We start from the raw sequence: 21453 nt of genomic DNA, 5'->3' as shown, positions 1-21453 counted from the left end.
GTCTCGCTCATTAAGCATCAACGTGTTTCGCTGTGTAAAGAGTTAACTTTTGTGTTTATCTTTGAGCATAGTCAAGCCCTTCATTATGGCTTCAAAACGATCTTCTCCTGCTACTGCTTCAATGAGGCTATGATTCTTTTTATTTAAAAAGTAGGAAAGGAATATAAGATCTACGGCCGCAGTGTCCTTTTAACCAGGGTGCAAAATGAGTTGGAAGTGGATGTAATAAGGCAATAGTCTGGATGGAATCTGCTTTAGGAATTTGGATTGAAGTCTGCTGGAAGAAGAACAACGGCGGTGATATATAGTTGCCTGAAGAGGCTCCTTTAGAAGAGCTGTAACGCTCTCCTTTGTTGTGCAGTAAAACTAAAGTCATCGTTATCGGACAAGTCGTCGTGTCATTGTTGGTGAGTAACCATAATTAATTTTCTACTTACAGTACTTAGTACATGTACGTACGTTTAGTGTCACTGTACACACTTACTGTATACAATTTTTCTTGCAATGTACGTATTTATTGCTGGTGGCCTGTCTATTGTAATGGCTGTAACATATGTGATATCGGAGACACTCTATATCTTTAAAATATTTAGGTTTTACTGTATATAAACAGTGTGTTTACATACATAATTTCAATGAATCTTACCTAATATGTAAGAGAATACAAAGGGTTTATGCTGTAAAACTGTGCAGGGAATATTTAAAATGAGTGTGGGAGAGTTTATAAGGGCTTAAAATATATAAAAATAACCATACAAACATATGGTTTCTACTTCGCGGATTTTCACCTGGAACGCAAACCCCGCGATCGAGGAGGGATTACTGTATATCAGAACAGACTACCTTACTGCATATCAGAACAGACTACCTTCTTCCATTGTTCCACAGTCCAGTTCTGATGCTTACTTGCCCACTGTAAGTGCTTTTGCCAGCAGACAGGAGTCAGCATGGACACTAACTGGTCTGCAGCTATGTAGCAAGCTGCAATGCATGGTGTGCTCTGACACCTTTATCTCATGGCCAGCATTAAGTTTTTCAGCAATTTGGCTACAGTACCTCTTCTGAGGGATACGACTAGCTTTCACTCCCCATGCGCCTCAACAAACCTTGGGTGGCAATGATCCTGTTGCAAATTCACCAACTGTCCTTCCTTGGACCACTTTTGATAGACACTAACCATTGCATACCGGGAACATAACACAAGACCTGCCATGTTGGAGGTTCTCTGACACAGTCATCTAGCCATTACAATTTAATAATAAGTGAATTTCCCCTTGTGGATTAATAAAAATATCGATCTATATCTATCTAATCCTTCTCCAAAAAAAAAAAAAAAAAATCACTCAGATAACTTATGTTGGAAGCAGGAAAAATGGGCAAGCATACCACCCGTTCAAGAACTGTTAACTTGCTTCCGGGCATACCCTACCCTTCGACAGCTGCCACTATAACAAGATAATCAATATTATTTACTTCACCTGTCAGTGGTTTGAATGTTTTGGCTGATTCGTGATTATATTCATTAGGAATTTATTGTGCAAAGTATATTGCTTTGTGCCACTGCATAAAATATGGTGATGTCAAGAATTATCTATATATTTAGCTGCTTCTTTTATGTCGTCACGTTAATGGTTGTGACATTAAGACTAGTTCCTAAAGACTATACATTATATATATATAAAAAAAAGCAATACCTTTTGAACTTGAAAGAATAATTATTGTTGCTGAAAAACTGCAAAAGAAACCAGCTCATGCTGCAACTTTAAAACTGGAAGAAGCATCAATTAGCCGCAAGGCTACAGATTTAAAAAAAGCACAGCCTTTGCTGTTACCACAGCCCTGAACACAACTTAACCTTTTTGAGAAGAAATGAAAAATAATGCCATTTCAATGATGCAATATGCAAGTTAAATATTTGAGGAGGACAACTGGTAACAAAGAATGAGCCTTGTGTGTCTATATTCGCCCAGTGATGGATTGGCACCATGTCTAGGTGTTGCTCCTGCCTTGTGAACAAGCTGCACCACATCCCTGCGATGGGTAAGCGGGTTAAGAAAATGGATGGTTGGATGAAAATAAAAAGAATGACTTGTCCAATAATAAATGGCGGTAAAGCCTTGTGACTTAGGCCTTGTTCAAACCTATGCTTTTCCCTGCATTTTTTCCCCACATCCCTTTAATACGAACAATTAACAGCTCACCAGTAAAACCAGCTATATTCAATGGCCCATGTTCACAACACCATGGGAGAAGCACAATATGTCGATAATGAATGTGACATTAAGCATATTTTCCAGGCAAAATTGCTATCAACATGAACATTAATACATCACTTTGCCCTTCAATAGCAACTATCCTTTCCCGATTCCCATTTCCTGCTGACAAGGCTGACCACATTTACTTGCCATTCACCACAGACAAAAGTGTACCACAGCCAGCAGAGAGGTCTCTACACAGTCTTGTCTGTCTCCAACACATCTTTATGTGCCGAGCTACAGCACTGGTCACCATTGGGTTCTATTGTATTATTTTTTCTTAAAATATACTCCATTCCACATTCAATAATGAGGTTAACATTTTTTTATTGGGCATCACTACAAACAATGTTTATGACTGCAGTTGCCCATAACTTCTATCACTACTTGCAAACAGGGCTTCGTACTAAATTTCACAGTTCAACAAGATGCCTGTAGATGAAAAAAATGACCCTGGTGATTTTTTTCCTTTGCTTGACAACTGCGTATAAAGCACAAAATGATAAGTAAGTGCATGCAGTATTAGCACTAGAATATGCACAAAACAATCTGCTTTAGTGCTCACAAAAAATGTGCATAAACTCACCAAAAATCATGGGAACTGCACCTGGGATTCTGCATAAGCACAACTGTTAACTGGTCCTTAGGCAGCACACTACAAGGTAAACTCAAGTACCAAGAACTTTTGGCAATGCTGTGTGTTGAAGACACTGGCAAACATATATAAAATGCAAGGGGAAAACTACCATCATATACTCAAATGTTTAGTAATGTAAAAAAGGTGGCTATGGCATATCAGTCAAGTGAAAAATGGGCACATTAGAGAAAACACATTTTTGTCAGCATCTGGAGAATTCATCAACTTTAAAACACTACAGATAGTACAGGAAGTACAAGGTCACCAGGAATATTTCTCATGGAAGCTGCCATGGCTGTTTTACCTTTACACGGTCAGCATCCACACCACCACATGGAAAGGGTTTTACTGATTAATAGATCCTAGGGTTAAGCACTACACTGGTACTGGAAAAGTACCAAAAATAAAAAATTTAAAATGACATATCAGGATTTTTGGAACTGGATTTTTTTCCATTATTTTCTTTGGGAACTGGGTTGTTACTGGTATGGAAGTCAGAAAGTTAGTATTAATATCAAAGTCAAAATTTTATTAGCAATCCAACATTTCTAGCTACAATGTAACAGAATAAATTTTAAAATATTTGATATATCTTGCCTCATGTGTACCATCAGCATTAACCTTGTATCTTTCTTTCAGTATTCCAGCTTGTCTGAACCTTTTTGGCCTGGTGCATCCTCTCTCATTTGAGAGATGTAAATTAGGTGTCTCAGACCCTGACATTGCAAGCCATCTTGCTCGTCTCCTGTCCATTTCTCGACTACCACCAATACCCACTGTGAAAACATCATTAGTATTCTTGTTACGCCTACCTTCAGTATATTCATGTGTGTGTTTGTGTCAACCTCTCTTGTCTGGTGCTTCTTGTCTTGATCATGTATGAATTGACAGCAAAAGCAAAACTGACCAATCGGAGGGCTTTGATGGATGGCATACACACGCACAAACGGTAAGGCTGTATTATATAGTACATGGATATATTGTAGAACAAGGCTGGCTAAAACTAAGTCTGTACCTTTACCAACAATGCTCAAGCTGTGAGAAAAAAAGACAAGAAAATGACATAATACATTCACATTGGATGGCAAATCTATGAGGTCCACCGGCTTAACACTAACTGCCTGCTCCATGGACAGCTCTTCCTTTGGCTGCAATTAACTATACAGTACACAAACAGTCATACAAACATAATATACACATAACCTACGTGAGAACATAGTACGACTGCGGTCACTAAACTGTCCTCCTGGGATTTTAATGCAGCATAGTTTCTAGAGCAGAGGAGTATGCAATTTCTGCTTAGGAAATATTTTTGCATTTAATTTTAATTAGTTTTCTTATCAGGATTCCTAACCTTTAAATGTTTCTTTTAACTTTAAAAAGCGGCATTCCATTTTTTAATGCCATTTTTTGGTGTTTTTAACTAATCAATAAAAAGCAATTTGCTTTTCTTTCATTTCTTTCCAAACATTTTAATAAAACATATGCTTCATGATTAATACACACAGGTATAAATAGGACCCAGTTAAATGGTAGAGGACTGAGAATCATTAATCAGCTCTTGGCAAAAAAATCATTTGGACAATCTCATCAGAAAGGAAAAAACATAAAACAGAAGAATGATCAGACATTGCAGAATGAAAACACTAGCATCCCACAAAATTAAGCAAGTTCTATTATTGCATTCTAATGAAGACACAGAGTCAGTAAAAAACACTACAGCCACTGTGGTCTTCAACAACCAAACATAAAAATGTCCTTGCTTAGAGTTCACTAAAAACAACCAGAAAATATCAAAGGAGTGGTGGTTCACGGAGTGAAACCTCTTGTTAGTGATAGTGTAGGAACTGCTTTAGGCTATTAGATGGCGACATGCGTATGGTGAAATTACAGCTCTTTACAGCATGGGTGTACAGAGGGCCATCTCTGAAAGCACAGCGAACACTGAGCTACAATAACATAAGACCACACCAATTCACATGCCATCAACAAGGCTACAGCAGCAGGCACATGACCACCAAAATTGGTGTCTGGTTTGACTGATTTTTACTTTTTTGCAGTGAGGGGCAGATGGTAGTCAGAATTGGTCATAAACAGTATTAATCTACAGATCTTTCTGCCTTTTGCTGATGCTAGAAGCGGAATGGTATTAAGAATGTCTTATTCGCAAATATGCTATGTTCACAAGTTTTCAGAGCTCAGACTTTCACATACACAGTTGAGAGCATTCATAGAAGTTGCTAGTCCAATTTTTGGGAGAAACATGAGACTGCTCTTGATCTGCTACCTGGCCTCCAAAAATAGCATTAAACTTTTTTTTATCAAAATAAACGGCAAACTAAACCATACTAAGGATATGTCCATACTACTACTTTAAAATACATAAATAAAAACAAAACCAATCTGCCCATACTAGCATTTTCACATCATTTATGTAAGATTCTCCAACTGCGCAAAAATGGCTAAAACAAATGACATAGCTAATTGCCTACATTGGGCATGTGTGCATCAGCAAAAACAGGAAGAAGTGTCCTCCATGCTAGACATTCATTTGCAACTTACATTTACACATAGAGAACAGCAATGGTAAATTGCTTTATTTGGGCTGACAATGAGGTGGAATTACTATTTATAGTAATGCACATAGTGACCTTTAAATTATTGGCCATTTCTAAATGTATTCAGCATGCAAACTGTACAAAACATAATTAGGACATATATGGGCATGCAGCACAACAAGAGCCATGTAAAGTAACTCCTCTATGTCTGCCATGTTGCAATACGGCTTCTCTGAACGAGATGTTGTCATAATCAGAGGCATAAAGTAAAATGCACAAACCAGAGAGTAATTGGAATCTCAGTTTTCAAAACTGCACATTCTCACCCATTCACACTGCAGTGCTTAGCTGGCATTTACTGTACAGAAATGCATTCATATCTCATTTAATGACAGCATTTGGCTCCAACCAGAGCGTCAGTCGATTTTGTTATTATACAAGTTGACATATACTAAGAGGAGTAGAGGTGTGTGCCTCTGTGTTTGATGTCATTTTCAGAAAGATGACTTATTAAGGTGCCACATCTGCATTGCTGCATTCTGTACATAGCAAAAACTCAGTACATGCTAGCAGTGCTCACCGGAATGCCCATGTCTGAGGTAATTTTTGCCATGCAGACTTTAGAAAGGCTCATTGTCTGTATCATTGCATTCTATGAATTTCCCCTTGGGATTAATAAAGTATCTACTGTATCTATCTATATAATACACAACTGACTGAAGGGAAAGGTCTGATTTAGATCATAACTCTGAGAACTCTGGTCACTTTGTCGTGTCCAAATTCACGTGAAACTAACTCGGGCACTTGGATAGCATGTGAATGTATGTGATGCAGCAGTAGGCCTCCTAATGCTAACTGGCCGTTGTCGGCATGAAGCAACATACCTAATCCCTGCTACAATCTACCCTTTCTCAAATACTGTACATAATGTGCCTTACCAAAAAGACCACATCACTTCCCTCATGTGCCATGAATAAGAGTACCACTGGGATAAGGTGGAATGAATGTGGGGGAAAAAGCGACAAAAAAGTGCAAGATATACCGTACATTATGACATGGAGTCAGAATGGACCATAACCTCAAAGAAATGCTTCCAGCACTTTTTTGAATCAATGCCTTGAAAAATAATGCTGTTTTAGAAGCAAAAGGGACTCCTAAGAGGTACTATGAAGACAACCAAGATAAAAGTCAGTGCTTACTACATTAATACAGTGGAACTCAAATGTCGAAACACCTTAGCTGAAATTTCAACTTTGCTGATGTAGAAAAAGAAATCTTTCTATCTCTGATGGGCAGAAATAAATCATTACGGACCTTTTACACCTTTAATGTCTTCTTGTAAACAACACTTACACTGCCATGGCAAAATTGTATTTCTAATTATTTTTCTTTAAAATTACTCCTTTGTTTTTTTTACTTACATATTCTTGGCTACAATATCTCACTAATGGTGAAAAAGTCTGATATTGTCTGGATTTCAGCCATTTCATTAATGAAAGATGAAATTTAACAATGTGTAGATTATTCATTTCCATTTTGTGGGTGTGTGTGCATGCATATTATAATATATATATATATATATATATATATATATATATATATATATATATATATATATATACATACATACATATATATATACATACACACACACAAACAAGTGTGATTTACAATGAATCTTGGACTGCTTAAATCTTAGTGCAGAAAAGTCATCTAACTGAAATGAATTCAACAAAGTGAAAATGCAGTTCACCATACTTATGACATCATCCACGACTCACTCACTCACTCAAGAGTGTCTTTCTCGACTAGCCTATTCTAAGAAGTTTTTTGCATGGTCTAATAAAAATATGCTGCATTTTTCATTCTAACAGACTGCGCATACAACCGACAATATAGCCCGATAAAGGAACCTTTAAACAGAAAAAAAAATGGAAATAAAAACAGCAAAAAAAAGAAGTGTGTATCCTATTGAAGCCCACTGACTGTCGCATGGGCTGATGGTCTGACCACTGGGGTCTCAAACTCATGTCCCAGGTGGACACTGTGCTCTCTTTGTAGCTGTTCAAGGAAATTGGTATTTATTCACATAATTTATTTCTGCTCTCATTTGGATACATTAATGAGGGCAGATAACCAGAATGTTTATTGGACTCAAGAAATTTGTACCAACTCCATCACTTATTTCCTGTAATTGTTTCTATTTAATTTTTCTTTCATTAAGTTTTAGTGTTAGTTTGTCTATTGCCTCAGTTATATTTCATTTTCTATCCGATTCATAATAGCATCAAAAATGTCATTGCTGCATATGGCTAAGAAAGCATGCAACTGCCAGATGGACATAAAATCTACGAATATATATATTTTTTTTTACATCTATTTTTTTTAACATGTCTAAGCACATTTTCTCCACCATCTTCTTTGATTGTTTTTTGGGGGGTTTTGAATGGAAAGTCGACGTTTACTTCCAGAAATGACTGTATCACAGTATTTAAAATTTTGTACTTTTCAGTATTTTACAACAATAAATTCCTTCCACTTAACTCAGTAAGGGACAGGAGCTCTGAAAACTGTACTCGATTCAGTAAGAGGAACCACCCCATCCCAGCTCAGATGATCTCGCTTAATTCACCAAAAGGGCCAGACTCTGAGAATCATGCTAAATTCGCCTAAAAGGGGAATATGATAATTTTACATACATACACATATTTATTTATATATATTTTATTTATTTATTTATAAATAAATGTGTGTAAATAAATAAATATTTATAATTAATAAATGTAAATAATTAATTAAATAAATTATTAATAAATAATATTTATATATAGCATTCATAATGTGAGCGGCAGAGACGTGAAGTGGTTGGCGCATAGCACAAAGGGGGGTGGGTGAGCGAGCGAAGCACCCTAGAGTGTGTTGTGTATGTGAATAAATAAAATATATATTTTTATATATACACACACGGGAATGATGGATAGATAAATAATGCATCACCCCAAACCCTAAAGTGCTTCATCACAGACTGTGTAAGGACACATTTAAACAGTTTTGAACCAACTAGAGTTGTGTTAAAGGGGCACCTGTCAGACGAGAGTTAAGGCACTCAATATAGGATGTAATAAAAGCATTAACAAGTTTCTCAGCATTAGAAATGAGAGAAATGATTGAACATGGGATTTGTTACGGAAATGGAAGTTTCTTAAAAAAATACTGAACTTGTCCTTTAAATTGGAGTTATTTCTTAACAATCACTGCATATATTAATTTGCCACATAAAATTGTGTTCTGAAGTGAAGCTTTTTTTTTATAACTTTAAAAAAAATACCCGGTCTGTTTATATAGTTTGCAATGGGACTAATGGACACTTGTCCATAGATGAATGATAAAGACCTAAAGCTTACCAAATACATCTATTCTTAAACATCAAAGGTTTTGATTTCAAGAAAATATGCCTTTCACGTATTAAGACAACCTCATGATAACGAAAGTAAACTACAAATTATCATCTTGTCTCAATTTTATATTCCTTCAGGTAATACATTTCCTTTTCACACATCTGCTCTCAGCTGTCATTGTGGGTGGAGATAGGACAACCAGACAAGCCCCCAGCACTAGGCTGCATGCTGCTTATGTTGTTTTTGCCTTTCCAATTCTATTCCATCCAACAAGTGTTCCACCATGGCTTGTAACTGACAGATAAGCACATTTACCATATGATCATCTTTTCCTAAATGTTGCTTACTTTTAACAGATCATATTAAGTGTTATTTTACAATTCCTACAGAGCGAGATTCACACAGAGTCCCAGCATAGTGAAAAGAACACATTAAGAGTTTAATTGTACTTTGTACGAATAACAATCCATAAATACACAGGATGAACATGTAAAACCTAAGCAGATTCTGATGTTTTGAGACAGAAATGACAGCTCCACGCTACCTGTAGAAGCTGGCAAAAAAGTAGGTCCGTAAGTGGTGCCGGCAGCAGCATTAAGAGCTGGGGTGAGGCGCGGCAGAGAGAATTTACAGATTCAACAAGTGCTGTGTGGTAGAAAAACACAATTGAATTTGTGCTCTTTATCTGTGGTCTGGAAGAGCAGAGTGAGGTGGGAGCCCGAGTTGCCACTGAGCCAGTGTGAGATGGGAATTGTGTGTCACCAAATGGTGGAAGTGCACACTAAAATCAAGAAAATAAGCTTCTGTAGAGTGCAAGGCCACAAATAATCAGAAGTTTGACTTTTTCCATTATTATTACCTAGTTGCCTGCAGAACCAAGACAGCAATTCAAACCCGAGCATCAACATTCAGTGTCAACAGCAATATTTAGAGATGGCATTCTGAGGTGAATCCATGTCCATGGCCCTGGCCCAAAAGACAAGTGGTGGAGTAAAATACAGATTCTTCTTTTAAAACACCTGAATGTCACAATAACATTTTCTTCTTTCTTAGAGCGTAATGGATGTACTGTTTTGCAATATGTGTGCAATCTCTACACATGGATCAATACTCTAACATTTTTGACCTGAAAAAAAAAACCCTGATGTTTATTAAGTTTTAAGGCTTTTTCATTCATCTCTGGACTAGTGTATCCATTAGCCCCATTGTATGCTGCAAAAAATGAAAAAGGAATTTTAAAACTTTTTTTTAAAAATGCTTCACATTAGAACACAGTTTTATGTGGCAAATTAATACATACCATGATTATGAAGAAATAACAGACCTGAAAAATACCAAGGTTACCCTTGGCAGAAGCTTAAGATCTGATTAAGTCCTCACGACGAGTGATTGAAAAGGAGATCATTTTCTTAAGCTGACCTTTAAGACCAATTAGCACAAGTATGATTTTGTTTCCGTTTAATTTTAAACAGCTATATTTCATCCAGGTTTTAATTTCACTGAGGCATACAGGGAGAGTTGAGAAAGCTTTGATGAACTTCCACTTTTAAATACTGAAAACAGATCTGAGTATTACCCGCATTAAAAATGATAACCCAGTCCAAAGCCAAGAACAGGATGGCCAAGGGGAAGCATACAGATACAGAACAGCATAGGGCCGAGGACAGAGCCCTGAGGAACTCCTGGTGTGAAAGGCGCGGAGTTGGACCTGCAGTTGGAAAGACTAACAAACTCTTGCCTGGTTATTTGGTTTGATAAATAGATCATCACTATGACTCATGGGACACAGGTGGTGTCAAGGAAACGCTTTTCTGTCAAACACATTAAGCCTTTCTAATAGAATGCTAGTTAGGACTTGAACTTCACAATCTGAACGTGTCATTTCTAGGGCTACTACTGATATGCAATCGACCCCCATTTGTTTCCTTTAACTTTGCACCCTCTTCAGCCTCCAACACAAGCCACGTGTCATTAGGTCACTGCTCAGTTAAGACCCCCTCGGAAACACTGGTATTTGTCAGTACCCCCACTTCAGACACAAGCGACACTGACCTTAATTCCGAATGCACGTAACAATTCAATTACTAACGCCACAAACAAATGGAGTTCGTATTAATTTACCCTCACAAGAATGTAAACACTCGGGCGCCGCCGGAGCCTTTCTCCAAACGGCTCAGGCGCACTTTGCCAGGCCGGGGCTTACGCCAGGCCCACGCCCCGTCTGTTGGGCCAACTTCACGCGGATAAACAACAGGTTGCAGTCTGCAGCCGGCGGTGCCCCTGGCTCGCTCCTCTGCCCTGGAAGTTGTTTCCTGGACGCTTACATTAGCGTCAGCCGCTTAACATAACTAATACGGTCCTGCACAGGCCTCGGCCGCATGCTTTCCTAATTTAAAGTCACAAAATGCACTCGTATACGGAGTTCATTTCTATAATTCCACGATTTCCCCAAAGGCTGTGTGAAATGAAAGTTTCAGGGTGGGACGGGAGGGGGTTATGCTGTTTAAAAGCGTACTCCCCAACTCACCCCATGCACAAACACAACACATACAACTTTTCTACAGGGCCTGGCTTCATTCCAAGCCCGAGAATCCTGACAAGTCTGTCGTCCCGTGCACATTACCTGCCGAGCCCGGTGTAACGCGTCACTGAAGCCGTCGGCTTTGATCCCGGGCTGAGCCACAGAGGCCTGTCCCTGCACTAACTCCGCCATCATCATCATCCTTGCAGCCGCAGCACTCAGTAACGGCCCAAAAAAAAAAAAAAAATTTCAGCACGGAGCTGCACGCGACGACCTCGGGAAACGGAAACTCTTCAACGCGCAGGCAGCGCACGCGAGAGTCACGACGTTCGCCCGAGAGATAGGGGACCTGCGGACCCTACGTCATCGGCGCCAAAACTACACTTCCGGTCAGCCATACTAGTGGGAAGCTTGGTTTATATCACTGTGCCGTGCCAGTACGCAAGGAGATTGGTGTTTGGAAGTTAGTGTTCTGTAATACTAGCGGGTGTGTTGAGGGTTTTTATATTTTTTAATATTATTTTAGTCCTCCTTGGTATTGGTAAGTCTGTGCTTTATCGAACGCGTATATGCTACTGTAAGACTTTTAACTCTATTTGACAAGAAAGTGAAACTTGTTGAGTCTCACTGGAAAGCAAGTAAATAATTATCTTGCAATTTTTGTCGTACAGTGTTTTTCATATTTATATGTTAAGAATTACTTATGAATGCTTTGAAATCACGTACGTTTTTTTCTTTTTTTTTGCTCTGCGCCTGGTGACTGACCCGTATAAGAAAATCCCCGCATGATATGCCATTCGAATTGTTTTGATGTCTATGCAAGATGTTGAGCTTTTTTGGAGCCCGGAAAATAGTTATTTTTGGAGCATTGTTTTGTCCAGGAAATTACACGTATATAATAAAGAGTAAACCAATAGGCGTCTTCAGTAAAAATGATCAGAAGAGCTTGAAGTTGTGTATGCCACATTAACCAACTCCAGGGGTAAAATAAATTTACGCCTTTTCACAAAATTTGAAAAAACAGGGATCAGTAATGTAGGCATGTGGAGTGTTGTTTTAAGCGGTTTTGTGTTTGCTGATCACTTTTTTTTTTTTTTGATTCTCCAGTAGTCCTAGCTAAATGCAAGAAATGCAGTTGCTGTGGAAAGCATCCTACATTGTTCCACTATTTCAAAGAAGTCAGGCACTTTTCATTTAACCACAGACCAGGGACCCTTACTTCCCACATCATGAAGACGATAGAGAGGCTGGTCCAAGACTATATGAGTTCTTTAGTGGTAGACCACCTGGACCCACTGCAGTTTGCCAATTAGACAAAGATTGGAGTGGAAGATGCAATTAACTTTCTGCTTCAATAGGGTGGACAGAACTGGCAGCACTGTGCAAGGACAATACAGGGATGTCCTTGGAAAAGGCAGCATCTGGATGGCACCACATGCTGCTCAAAAACTTGTACATTTCTTTCTGCATTAATGATCCCCTCACGGATATGCAAGTTATCTATGCCATGAGTACTGACACATCTTTCTGGACTATTGGACCTGATAACCGCTTGGGTGGTCCATTTCCTATTTGGCCTGGAGAACACCATAGATTATTTTTCCAAAAATATTTAATAAGGCTTGTAAGAACACACAAAAATGCTACTTTCTCCCTCAGATGGGAATGAGTCCAGAAAAATCAGCAGTTCCTCCGAAATGGTGTTGATGCGTGGCTTCTGCTTTGCATAGCCTTAACTTGCATTCGTGAATGGTGTTGACTGATAAAGGTTCACCAAAGTACTGCCAAGCCCAAGTCACGATATCCGTTACAGATGCATGATGGTTTTTAGGACCATGATGTTTGAGGAATCGGAGATTAGGCACATTCAGAAGTGGTTTTTGGCCTTTACACACAGAGTACTGACCAGATTCCTTGAATTATTTTGTACACTGTAGTGGTTGAAATCCCCAAAGTCCTACCAATTTGTCTTTTGGGAACGTTGTTCCCATAGTGTCAGATTATTCTCTGACACAACTGCTGGCAAATTGCCGTGCCTCAAGCAATTCTTTCTCTGGAAGGACTCTGTCTTTTTTTGGAGACACTTTACATACTAGAACAAAATGGCCTGGCCTGTTTTACATCACCTTGTTATTTCAACTTGTCACATTGTTTCTAGTCCTAAACTGCACCTGCCCCAACATTTTTGGAATGCGTCGCAGGCATCAATTTCAGAATAAATGTATATGTTCAAAAACAATGCAGTTCATTAGGTAGCACATGAAATGTCTTGTCTTTGATTTGTCTTGAATATAAATCAAAAGTTAATGTACAAAACACTTTTTTTTTTTTCATTTGCTTTTTCCATTCAGTCCCAAGTGTTTTGGAATTGGGATTGTGCATTGCGTCGTCATGATTTCCAAGGAAACTACAAAATGCCTTCATTTTGCACTAAAATCGTTACGTCATTCATGTTTAAATGCAAACTCTTGTTCCTCGCTGGCAGTGGGTGAAGGACGCTTCATATCTACTACTCATGTTCTACTTTGGGGTTGGACAAATTCTTATCCCAGTCAGATTTTAGCGCAGTTCCTAGGAATAATTCTGACACACTTGATGAATGCAGGTACTGGTGAATTTCTGCTACTAGGACCCACTGCAGAGACAGGAAGCCCCATATTCAAAAGAAGCCATTTGCCCAACAATTGCTTGTTTTTTTTTTAACAATATACAGGCCTCTCTTAGAGTCATTTAAAGCGCATTTCATGTGCCTCAAAGTTATCATGACTTAAGGCAGGGATCTCCAACTCCAGTCCTGGAGAGCTATTTGTGGCTTCAAGTTTTCATTCTAACTCTCTTCTTAATTAGTGACCAGTTTTTGCTGCTGATTGACTATTTCCCTATATTTTAATTGACTTTTGAGACTCTTGAGTGCTAAATATATTCTTTTTTTCCTTAAATGGCACCTAAACATACATTTGATGTGAAGTGAGCCAACAGATGACCAACTAAGTTGGGAACTCCAACCAACTTTACGTCATTCAGTTTCTTAATTTGAAGCCAATTCTATTTGCTAATTAAACCCGTTATTTAATTCCATGACACTCATTCTGCCATGGCAGACATTTCCAAAACTGTTGATTTTCTTTTTAAGAGCGCTGGCTGTCAAAATGTTTTGTGGACCTGAGCAGATCAACATTACTGAGGCCCTCGCCTTTTTTTATTTTCAGTTATTGTGTGATGGATGCGGGTTGTTGCTGTTTATGTGTTGGTTCATTTAGTGTCTTAATATTGTTTGGTTGCTAATTAAGGAAAAAAGAAATAATTAAGGAGCTTGAGGCTTAAGTTGTGCATCAATTAAAATTAAAGGAAAGAGTTAATTAGCAGCAAAATCTGGTCACTAATTCAGAAAAGGGTGAGAATGAAAACCTGCAGCCACAGTAGCTCTCCAGGGCTGGAGTTGGAGACCCCTGACTTAAGGTATCTAAAGCAAACCCTAATAGCGGCCTCTTTTCTTACTCTTGACTGTCTTGGCTCCTGTTCACGGCTTAGTGAACCCCACAGCTCAGCAATCTTCCCGCATCTCAAGTTTAGAAATATCCGGAATCGAGATCTAACATCCCATATTATTTGGTGAGACTGCAGCTGCTTTGTTTTGCGGTGCGGAGAAAATGTCTTCCAGACTTGTTTTTTGAAGAGTCACTTGAAATGCAGAAATTGTAGAATCCCATCCTTGGAAGAAGAAAATGCAAAGTAGGAGCCGCTTTATTTCAATTACAGCTGTGATGCCCCTCGCTTTCAACATATGCTAACGTCTAACCTGACACATCTGGCACCTGTTAAGCGAGCCGCCATCTGGCCGAGAACTCGGCAACTACATGCACAAACTGGGCCAGTGTTTCTAGACTGCCTTGGAAAATGAATTCTTCCAATGTAACACGCAACGCACACATCCGTTAACCTAATGGGCCATTGAATCATGTCGGAAAGAAAACTGTAGAGGACCTGAGTGAAAACCAGTATGGGCATGGAGAGAACATACAAACTCCATGCAGGTAGTAGTGCCTGGGCTGAATTGAAGCTGGGACTCTTAAGCACCATGCCTCTCACAAAATGAACCTGGGGGGCACTAGATGTTCACTGGAGGTGGCTGATGCGTGATTACAATACAAATAAAGCCCACATCATTTTTGATCAACAGCAAAGCTGCCTGAGTACAATACAATACAATTTATTTTTGTATAGCCCAAAATCACACAAGGAGTGCCGCAATGGGCTTTACCAGGCCCTGCCTCTTGACATTCCTCCAGCCTTGACTCTCCTAAGAAAAAACCCTTGTAGGGAAAAAATGGAAGAAGCCTTGGGGAAGGCAGTTCAAAGAGAGACCTCTTTCCAGGTTAAGAAGGGGGGGTCAATACAATTGCTGTTGAGAGTGCATAAGCAACAGATTACAGCAAACAGAACTTCTTAGTGCACAACACAATAAAGCAGGGTTAAAGGGCCTGCCACAATACTAAACTTTTCTATCGATTTTTTTCAGCCACAGACTTTATATGAAGCCATAAACCAGGGGTGCTGAACTCCGGTCCTTGAGGGCCGCAGTGGCCGTAGGTTTTCATTCTAACCGTCTTCTTAATTAGTGACCAGTTTTTGCTGCTAATTAACTTCTTGTGTCGTAGTTTTAATTAACTTGACTCAGGCCCCTTAGTTGTTTCTTTTTCCTTAATTAGCAACCAAACAATAATGAGACACAAAAACAAGCCACCACATGACTAACTAACCTTTGCCCACCACACAATATGTGGAAATAAAGATAGGTGGAGGTCTCAGTAAGGTTGATCAACAGAAAATCAACAGTTTTGGAAATGTCTGCTGCAGCAGAATGAGAGTAACAACAAGGTGTTGGAATTAAATAATGGGTTTAATTAACAGCAAGAGTCGGCTTCTCATTAAGAAACTGGTTGGAGTTTGAAGGCCAAATTTACCTGGTCATCTGTCAGCTCATTTCTGTATGGCCACCATTTAATGATGAAAAGAGTCAATTCACAGGACTGAATCCTTAAAAACAGGCCTTACAAATGAAGGGAAAAGGAGTTAATTAGCAGTGAAACCTGCTCACTGATTAGGAAAAGGGTTAGAATGAAAACCTGCAGCCACTGTGGACCTCCAGGCCTGGAGTTCGACACCCCTGCTATAAACAGGTGTGTAGTGAGACATCACCTGGGATGACTAGACTGTAATTTGTCCCAAATAAACCACACAGGTATGATTTGTCTTTAGTTATAGGCTGTATGTGTGTTAATCGGAGGAGACTGTGCAGAGGGTGCAGACCTATAAATACCTGGGAGTGCAGCTGGATGATAAATTGGACTGGACTGCCAATACTGATACTCTGTGTAAGAAAGGTCAGAGCCGACTATACTTCCTTAGAAGGCTGACGTCCTTCAACATCTGCAATAAGATGCTGCACATGTTCTACCAGACGGTTGTGGCGAGCGCCCTCTTCAACACGGCGGTGTGCTGGGGAGGGAGCATAAAGAAGAGGGACGTCTCATGCCTGGACAAAAAAGGCTCTATTGTAAGAATTAAGCTGGACAGTTTGACATCCGTGGCAGAGCGACGGGCGCTGAGCAGGCTCCTGTCAATCATGGAGAGTCCACTGCATCCACTGAACAGGATCATCTCCAGACAGAGGAGCAGCTTCAGTGACAGACTGCTGTCACCGTCCTGCTCCACTGATAACTGAGGAGATCATTCCTCCACCACACTATGCAACTCGTCAATTCCACCCGGGGGGGTAAACGCTAACAATATTAAAAGTTACTGTCTGTTTTTACATGCATTTTTATTATTCTTTAATAGTTTTTTTTTTGTATCAGTATACTGCTGCTGGATTATGTGAATTTCCCCTTGGGATTAATAAAGTATCTATCTAATATCTGACAAGCAGTGAGCAACTAGTATAGTGCATATACAGTAGATATAGGAAGTCTACACACCTCTGCCAAAAACATAGATTTTGTGTAATAAAAATGCAGCCATCTTTTCAGAAGTTATTCCACCGTAATTGCAAAATTGCAATCCATACAGAGAAGGTGAAAACAAATCAGTAGCTGTTTAGTGAAAAAGAGAGACAGAGAGAGAGGTTAGAAGCAGCCACACCACATGACAAACCAACTTGGGATCCCAGATTAGGACGCGAGTGCAGCCATGCAACAGGTGACACCTCAACACCACACCAGTTTGGATGGAATAGAACCAGTGTGAGTTTTTTTTTTTTTTTACAGTGTCTGGAGTGCCAAATCTGCCACCAACCCCTAGGTTTTTCCTGCAGATTGGAGGGCCTACATGCAGGGCAGGATGCAGATTAACGTCACACCCGGGACGGAGCAATTGCAGGTCAAGGGCCCAACAACCTTTCGATCGCCAGTGCAAATCCATAGCCTCAGAGCCACCACTCCGCCCTAGTGAAAAATGTAAAAAAAAACCCTTGTTGTTGCCTTGCTGTTGATTTCCATTTGTACTTGGCATCTGATGCTCCTGATTTCAGTAGTCAGCCTGTTATTTCACCTGCCCAGGATTCCACTTGCCCTGATGCCACTTGTCCATCATGGCAATGTCCTGGTGAACGTGTTTGTCACTGACTGCACCAAGATTAGCAAAGTAGTCCAAGCGTGAATCTAGAAAACAACATGTTGCACATTATGGTTTTGTTTGCTTGATGAATGTTGTCAGCCATCTAGACATAGTCTGGTACTCTACAGTTGCCCACAACATCACTGAATGTGTTCAATGTGATTTGCCCTTTTCTCAGATCTTCATTCTGCTTGTCACTGATGACATGTCTGATGTTTGGACCAACAAAAATGCCTTCTTTATTTTTGGGAATAATTTATTTTTGGAAACATCTACAGTATCTCAAAAACTGAATTCCTTCACATTCTTTGCTCTTTGCTTTCACAAGATTTTTGCATTAGTCCGAGTTTTAGATGTAGAGGAGGCAAAATTCTTTTTCTTGGGTCGATAAGTGGTTTATGTGCCAGACTTTTCTGCCCTGGAGCAGCCAATGCTTTTCAATACAATGAGAACGAGGGCCACATTTCAAGTAGCGGTGCCACTACTTTTAGATTGTTGTAATGGAGTCTCAGACATGACAAATGGACATAAGGCCTCCTAAAAGGACCATGAAGACAGGCCAGGTACCTCATCAGCCTGCCTGAGGAGATGTACCCCAGCTCCTGCTAACGGTTGGCTTCCTGACTAGCAGGCCACAAACAAGTTGCCAAAATAACTAGAAAAAGTCCTAAACAGAGCAAAAAGCCCCACAAGGAAGAGGAAGAAGTAGTGATTCAATCACTTGAAATAACCAAAGTGCTGTGAGGCTTCCATAATGGCCAGAAAAACAGGCTGGAATCTCCATCGGTCTGCCCAGAGGGGGTGCACACAAAAGAAGCCTGAGATTCACCAGGACTGGCTGACTTTGGCCTACACTAAATCACTAAGTACTTCTAAATCAAAGTTTAATAATATTTTCTTAAATGTAGCTATTATATATATCAAAAATGCCCTACAAGAGAAGGGGTGACCGTAAACCCTTGCCTAAGAGATAAAAAGTCAAACAAGGTATCTTTATAAATAAAATATTTATTTGAAAACTGTTGTATATAACAGAAGAATTTTCAAAGAGAGGAAAGGCACAAAATAGTTGCCTATCAAAGGGCAGTCAGTAATAAACAGAGACCCGATACACAATCCAAAATGTGTGGTCAAAAAAAATGTACCACAGGATTAATGCAATTCCCATGAGCCTCTACACTGAAAAAATGGCATGTCAGATTAAAATAAAAAAAGATGTACATCGGTTGCACATTATAAAATAGTTTTTATCAAAAATAATTTAGTTATGCTTAATGCACTAAATTATTATATTCTGAAACAACATGAAACAACATGATATATATACTAATAAAAGGCAAAGCCCTCACTCACTAACTCACTCACTCACTCATCACTAATTCTCTAACTTCCCGTGTAGGTAGAAGGCTGAAATTTGGCAGACTCATTCTTTACAGCTTACTTACAAAAGTTGGGCAGGTTTCATTTTGAAATTCTACGCGTAATGGTCATAACTGGAAGGTATTTTTCTCCATATACTGTAATGGACGTTAGCTTGATGGCTGTGGAGGGCGGAGCTGCGTGTGACATCATCCCGCCTCCCACGTAATCACGTGAACTGACGATGACCACAGTACGTAGAAAAGAAGGAAGAGCTCCAAAAGAGCGCTGAAGAAAAACGCTGAATACTTTATTTGCGAGATACAAGTTTAATGAGAAGACACGAGGTATAAAAGAGACTTTGGATCACTTTGTAACGGAATTAAAATTGCTGTAGCGAGAAACTTTTAAGTGCCGGGTCTTAGCTAACATTAAATGAAGCCGTGGACATCGTAACATCACACAAGAGAGCAGCTCACGTGAACTGACTGAACGCAGTACGAGTGATCACTTCCATGCATCAAACCTGTTCAAAAAACGCATTACACAATTGACAAGGTAGGAAAAGAATATGCTCTGAGCTGAGCTCCACAGCTAACGCAGTCTTATGGAAGCAACTTCGTCACGCTGCCACCAAATACTCACAGAAAAATCCACAAGTTAATACACACGCTGTCTCTAGAGTTTCTCCACACTCAATGTATTCCTCGCATCCCCTTTATACCCTCTGATCTCCCATTTCAATTCAAATGCCTCCAATTTCCAGTAAGGCTCTGCTGCGCGATGACAATTAATAAGTCTTAAGGACAGACCCTACAAAAGGTTGCCATTGATTTCATGCAAGATTGCTTTTCTCCTGGACAACTATACGTTGCATTCTCAAGAGTGAGCTCGCGCAGCTTCGTCATATTACAACCAGAGTGCAGCCAGAAACTTTTAAGTGCTGGGTCTTAGCTAACATTAAGTAAAGCCGTGGACATCGCAACATCACACAAGAGAGCAGCTCGCGTGAACTGACTGAACGCAGTACGAGTGATCACTTCCATGCATCAAACCTGTTCAAAAAACGCATTATACAATTGACAAGGTTTATATGTCGTTCGTTTATAAAACAGCAGAGAAGCTGTGTAAAGGCTGTTTCACAAAAAACCAGCAGAGCGTCTTATATGAGCAGGCAGTCAGCTAAAGAAGGGAATCAATAAATATCTATAATCATAATAAATGAACAAAAAATAACGTACAAGCCACGGATTAAATAAAGGAAATGGGTACCTGAACAGTAAAGTAAGTCTCGAATAGCTACACAATAACTATAAAAATCGTAATAAACGAACAATAAAACAGTACAGAACCACGAAGCAAGGAGAAACGATGGCCTTATATGGCGTTCGTTTATAAAGCAGCGGAGAAGCTGTGTGAAGGCAGCTACACAAAAAAACAGCAGAGCGCCACACTCTGAATGTATTCCTGGCATCACCGTTATACCCTCTGATCTCCCATTTCAATTGAAATGCCTCAAATTTCAGTAAGGCTCTGCTTTGCGATGACAATTAATAAGTTTCAGGGACACACCCTACAAAAGGTTGCCATTGATTTGAGACAAAATTGCTTTCCTCCTGGACAAAACTATATGTTGCATTCTCAAAAGTAATCTCAGTGCACAGCTTGGTCATATTACAACCGGACTGCTGAACTGACAACGTGGTATACAAAGAGATCCTTAACAGATAGTTATTGGTATATTTACTCTCATTTTAAAAAGGTTTTCTTTTCTTCTTAATAAAAATTTAAAAGCAGTTTTTTGTTGCTGCGAAGCGCGGGGATTTTGCTATATACAGTATATATATGTATGTATGTATGTATGTATGTATGTATGTTTATATATATATATATGTAGATATGTATACTGTGTATATGTGTATATATATATGTGGATATATATACAGTGGTGTGAAAAACTATTTGCCCCCTTCCTGATTTCTTATTCTTTTGCATGTTTGTCACACAAAATGTTTCTGATCATCAAACACATTTAACCATTAGTCAAATATAACACAAGTAAACACAAAATGCAGTTTTAAATGATGGTTTTATTATTTAGGGAGAAAAA

General features: G+C 39.3%; 1 protein-coding gene across 2 annotated transcripts in view; it reads right to left on the bottom strand.

Moving 5' to 3' along the window:
• fubp3 (far upstream element (FUSE) binding protein 3) overlaps positions 1 to 11687 on the bottom strand; it is a 97655-nt gene extending 85968 nt beyond the window's left edge. For both annotated transcript variants that reach the window (XM_039764264.1, XM_039764265.1), the window contains exon 1: positions 11472 to 11687. In XM_039764264.1, the coding sequence (XP_039620198.1) occupies positions 11472 to 11570 (99 nt within the window). In that variant the 5' untranslated portion in view covers positions 11571 to 11687. The remainder of the gene's footprint in view (positions 1 to 11471) is intronic.
• Positions 11688 to 21453: the final 9766 nt, after the last annotated feature.

This window comes from Polypterus senegalus, chromosome 9 (genome assembly GCF_016835505.1).
Source record: "Polypterus senegalus isolate Bchr_013 chromosome 9, ASM1683550v1, whole genome shotgun sequence".
In the NCBI taxonomy this organism is placed as follows: Eukaryota; Metazoa; Chordata; class Cladistia; order Polypteriformes; family Polypteridae; genus Polypterus; species Polypterus senegalus.
The sequence above is the reverse complement of the archived record's forward strand: the minus strand, read 5'-3'. Positions and strand labels throughout refer to the sequence as shown.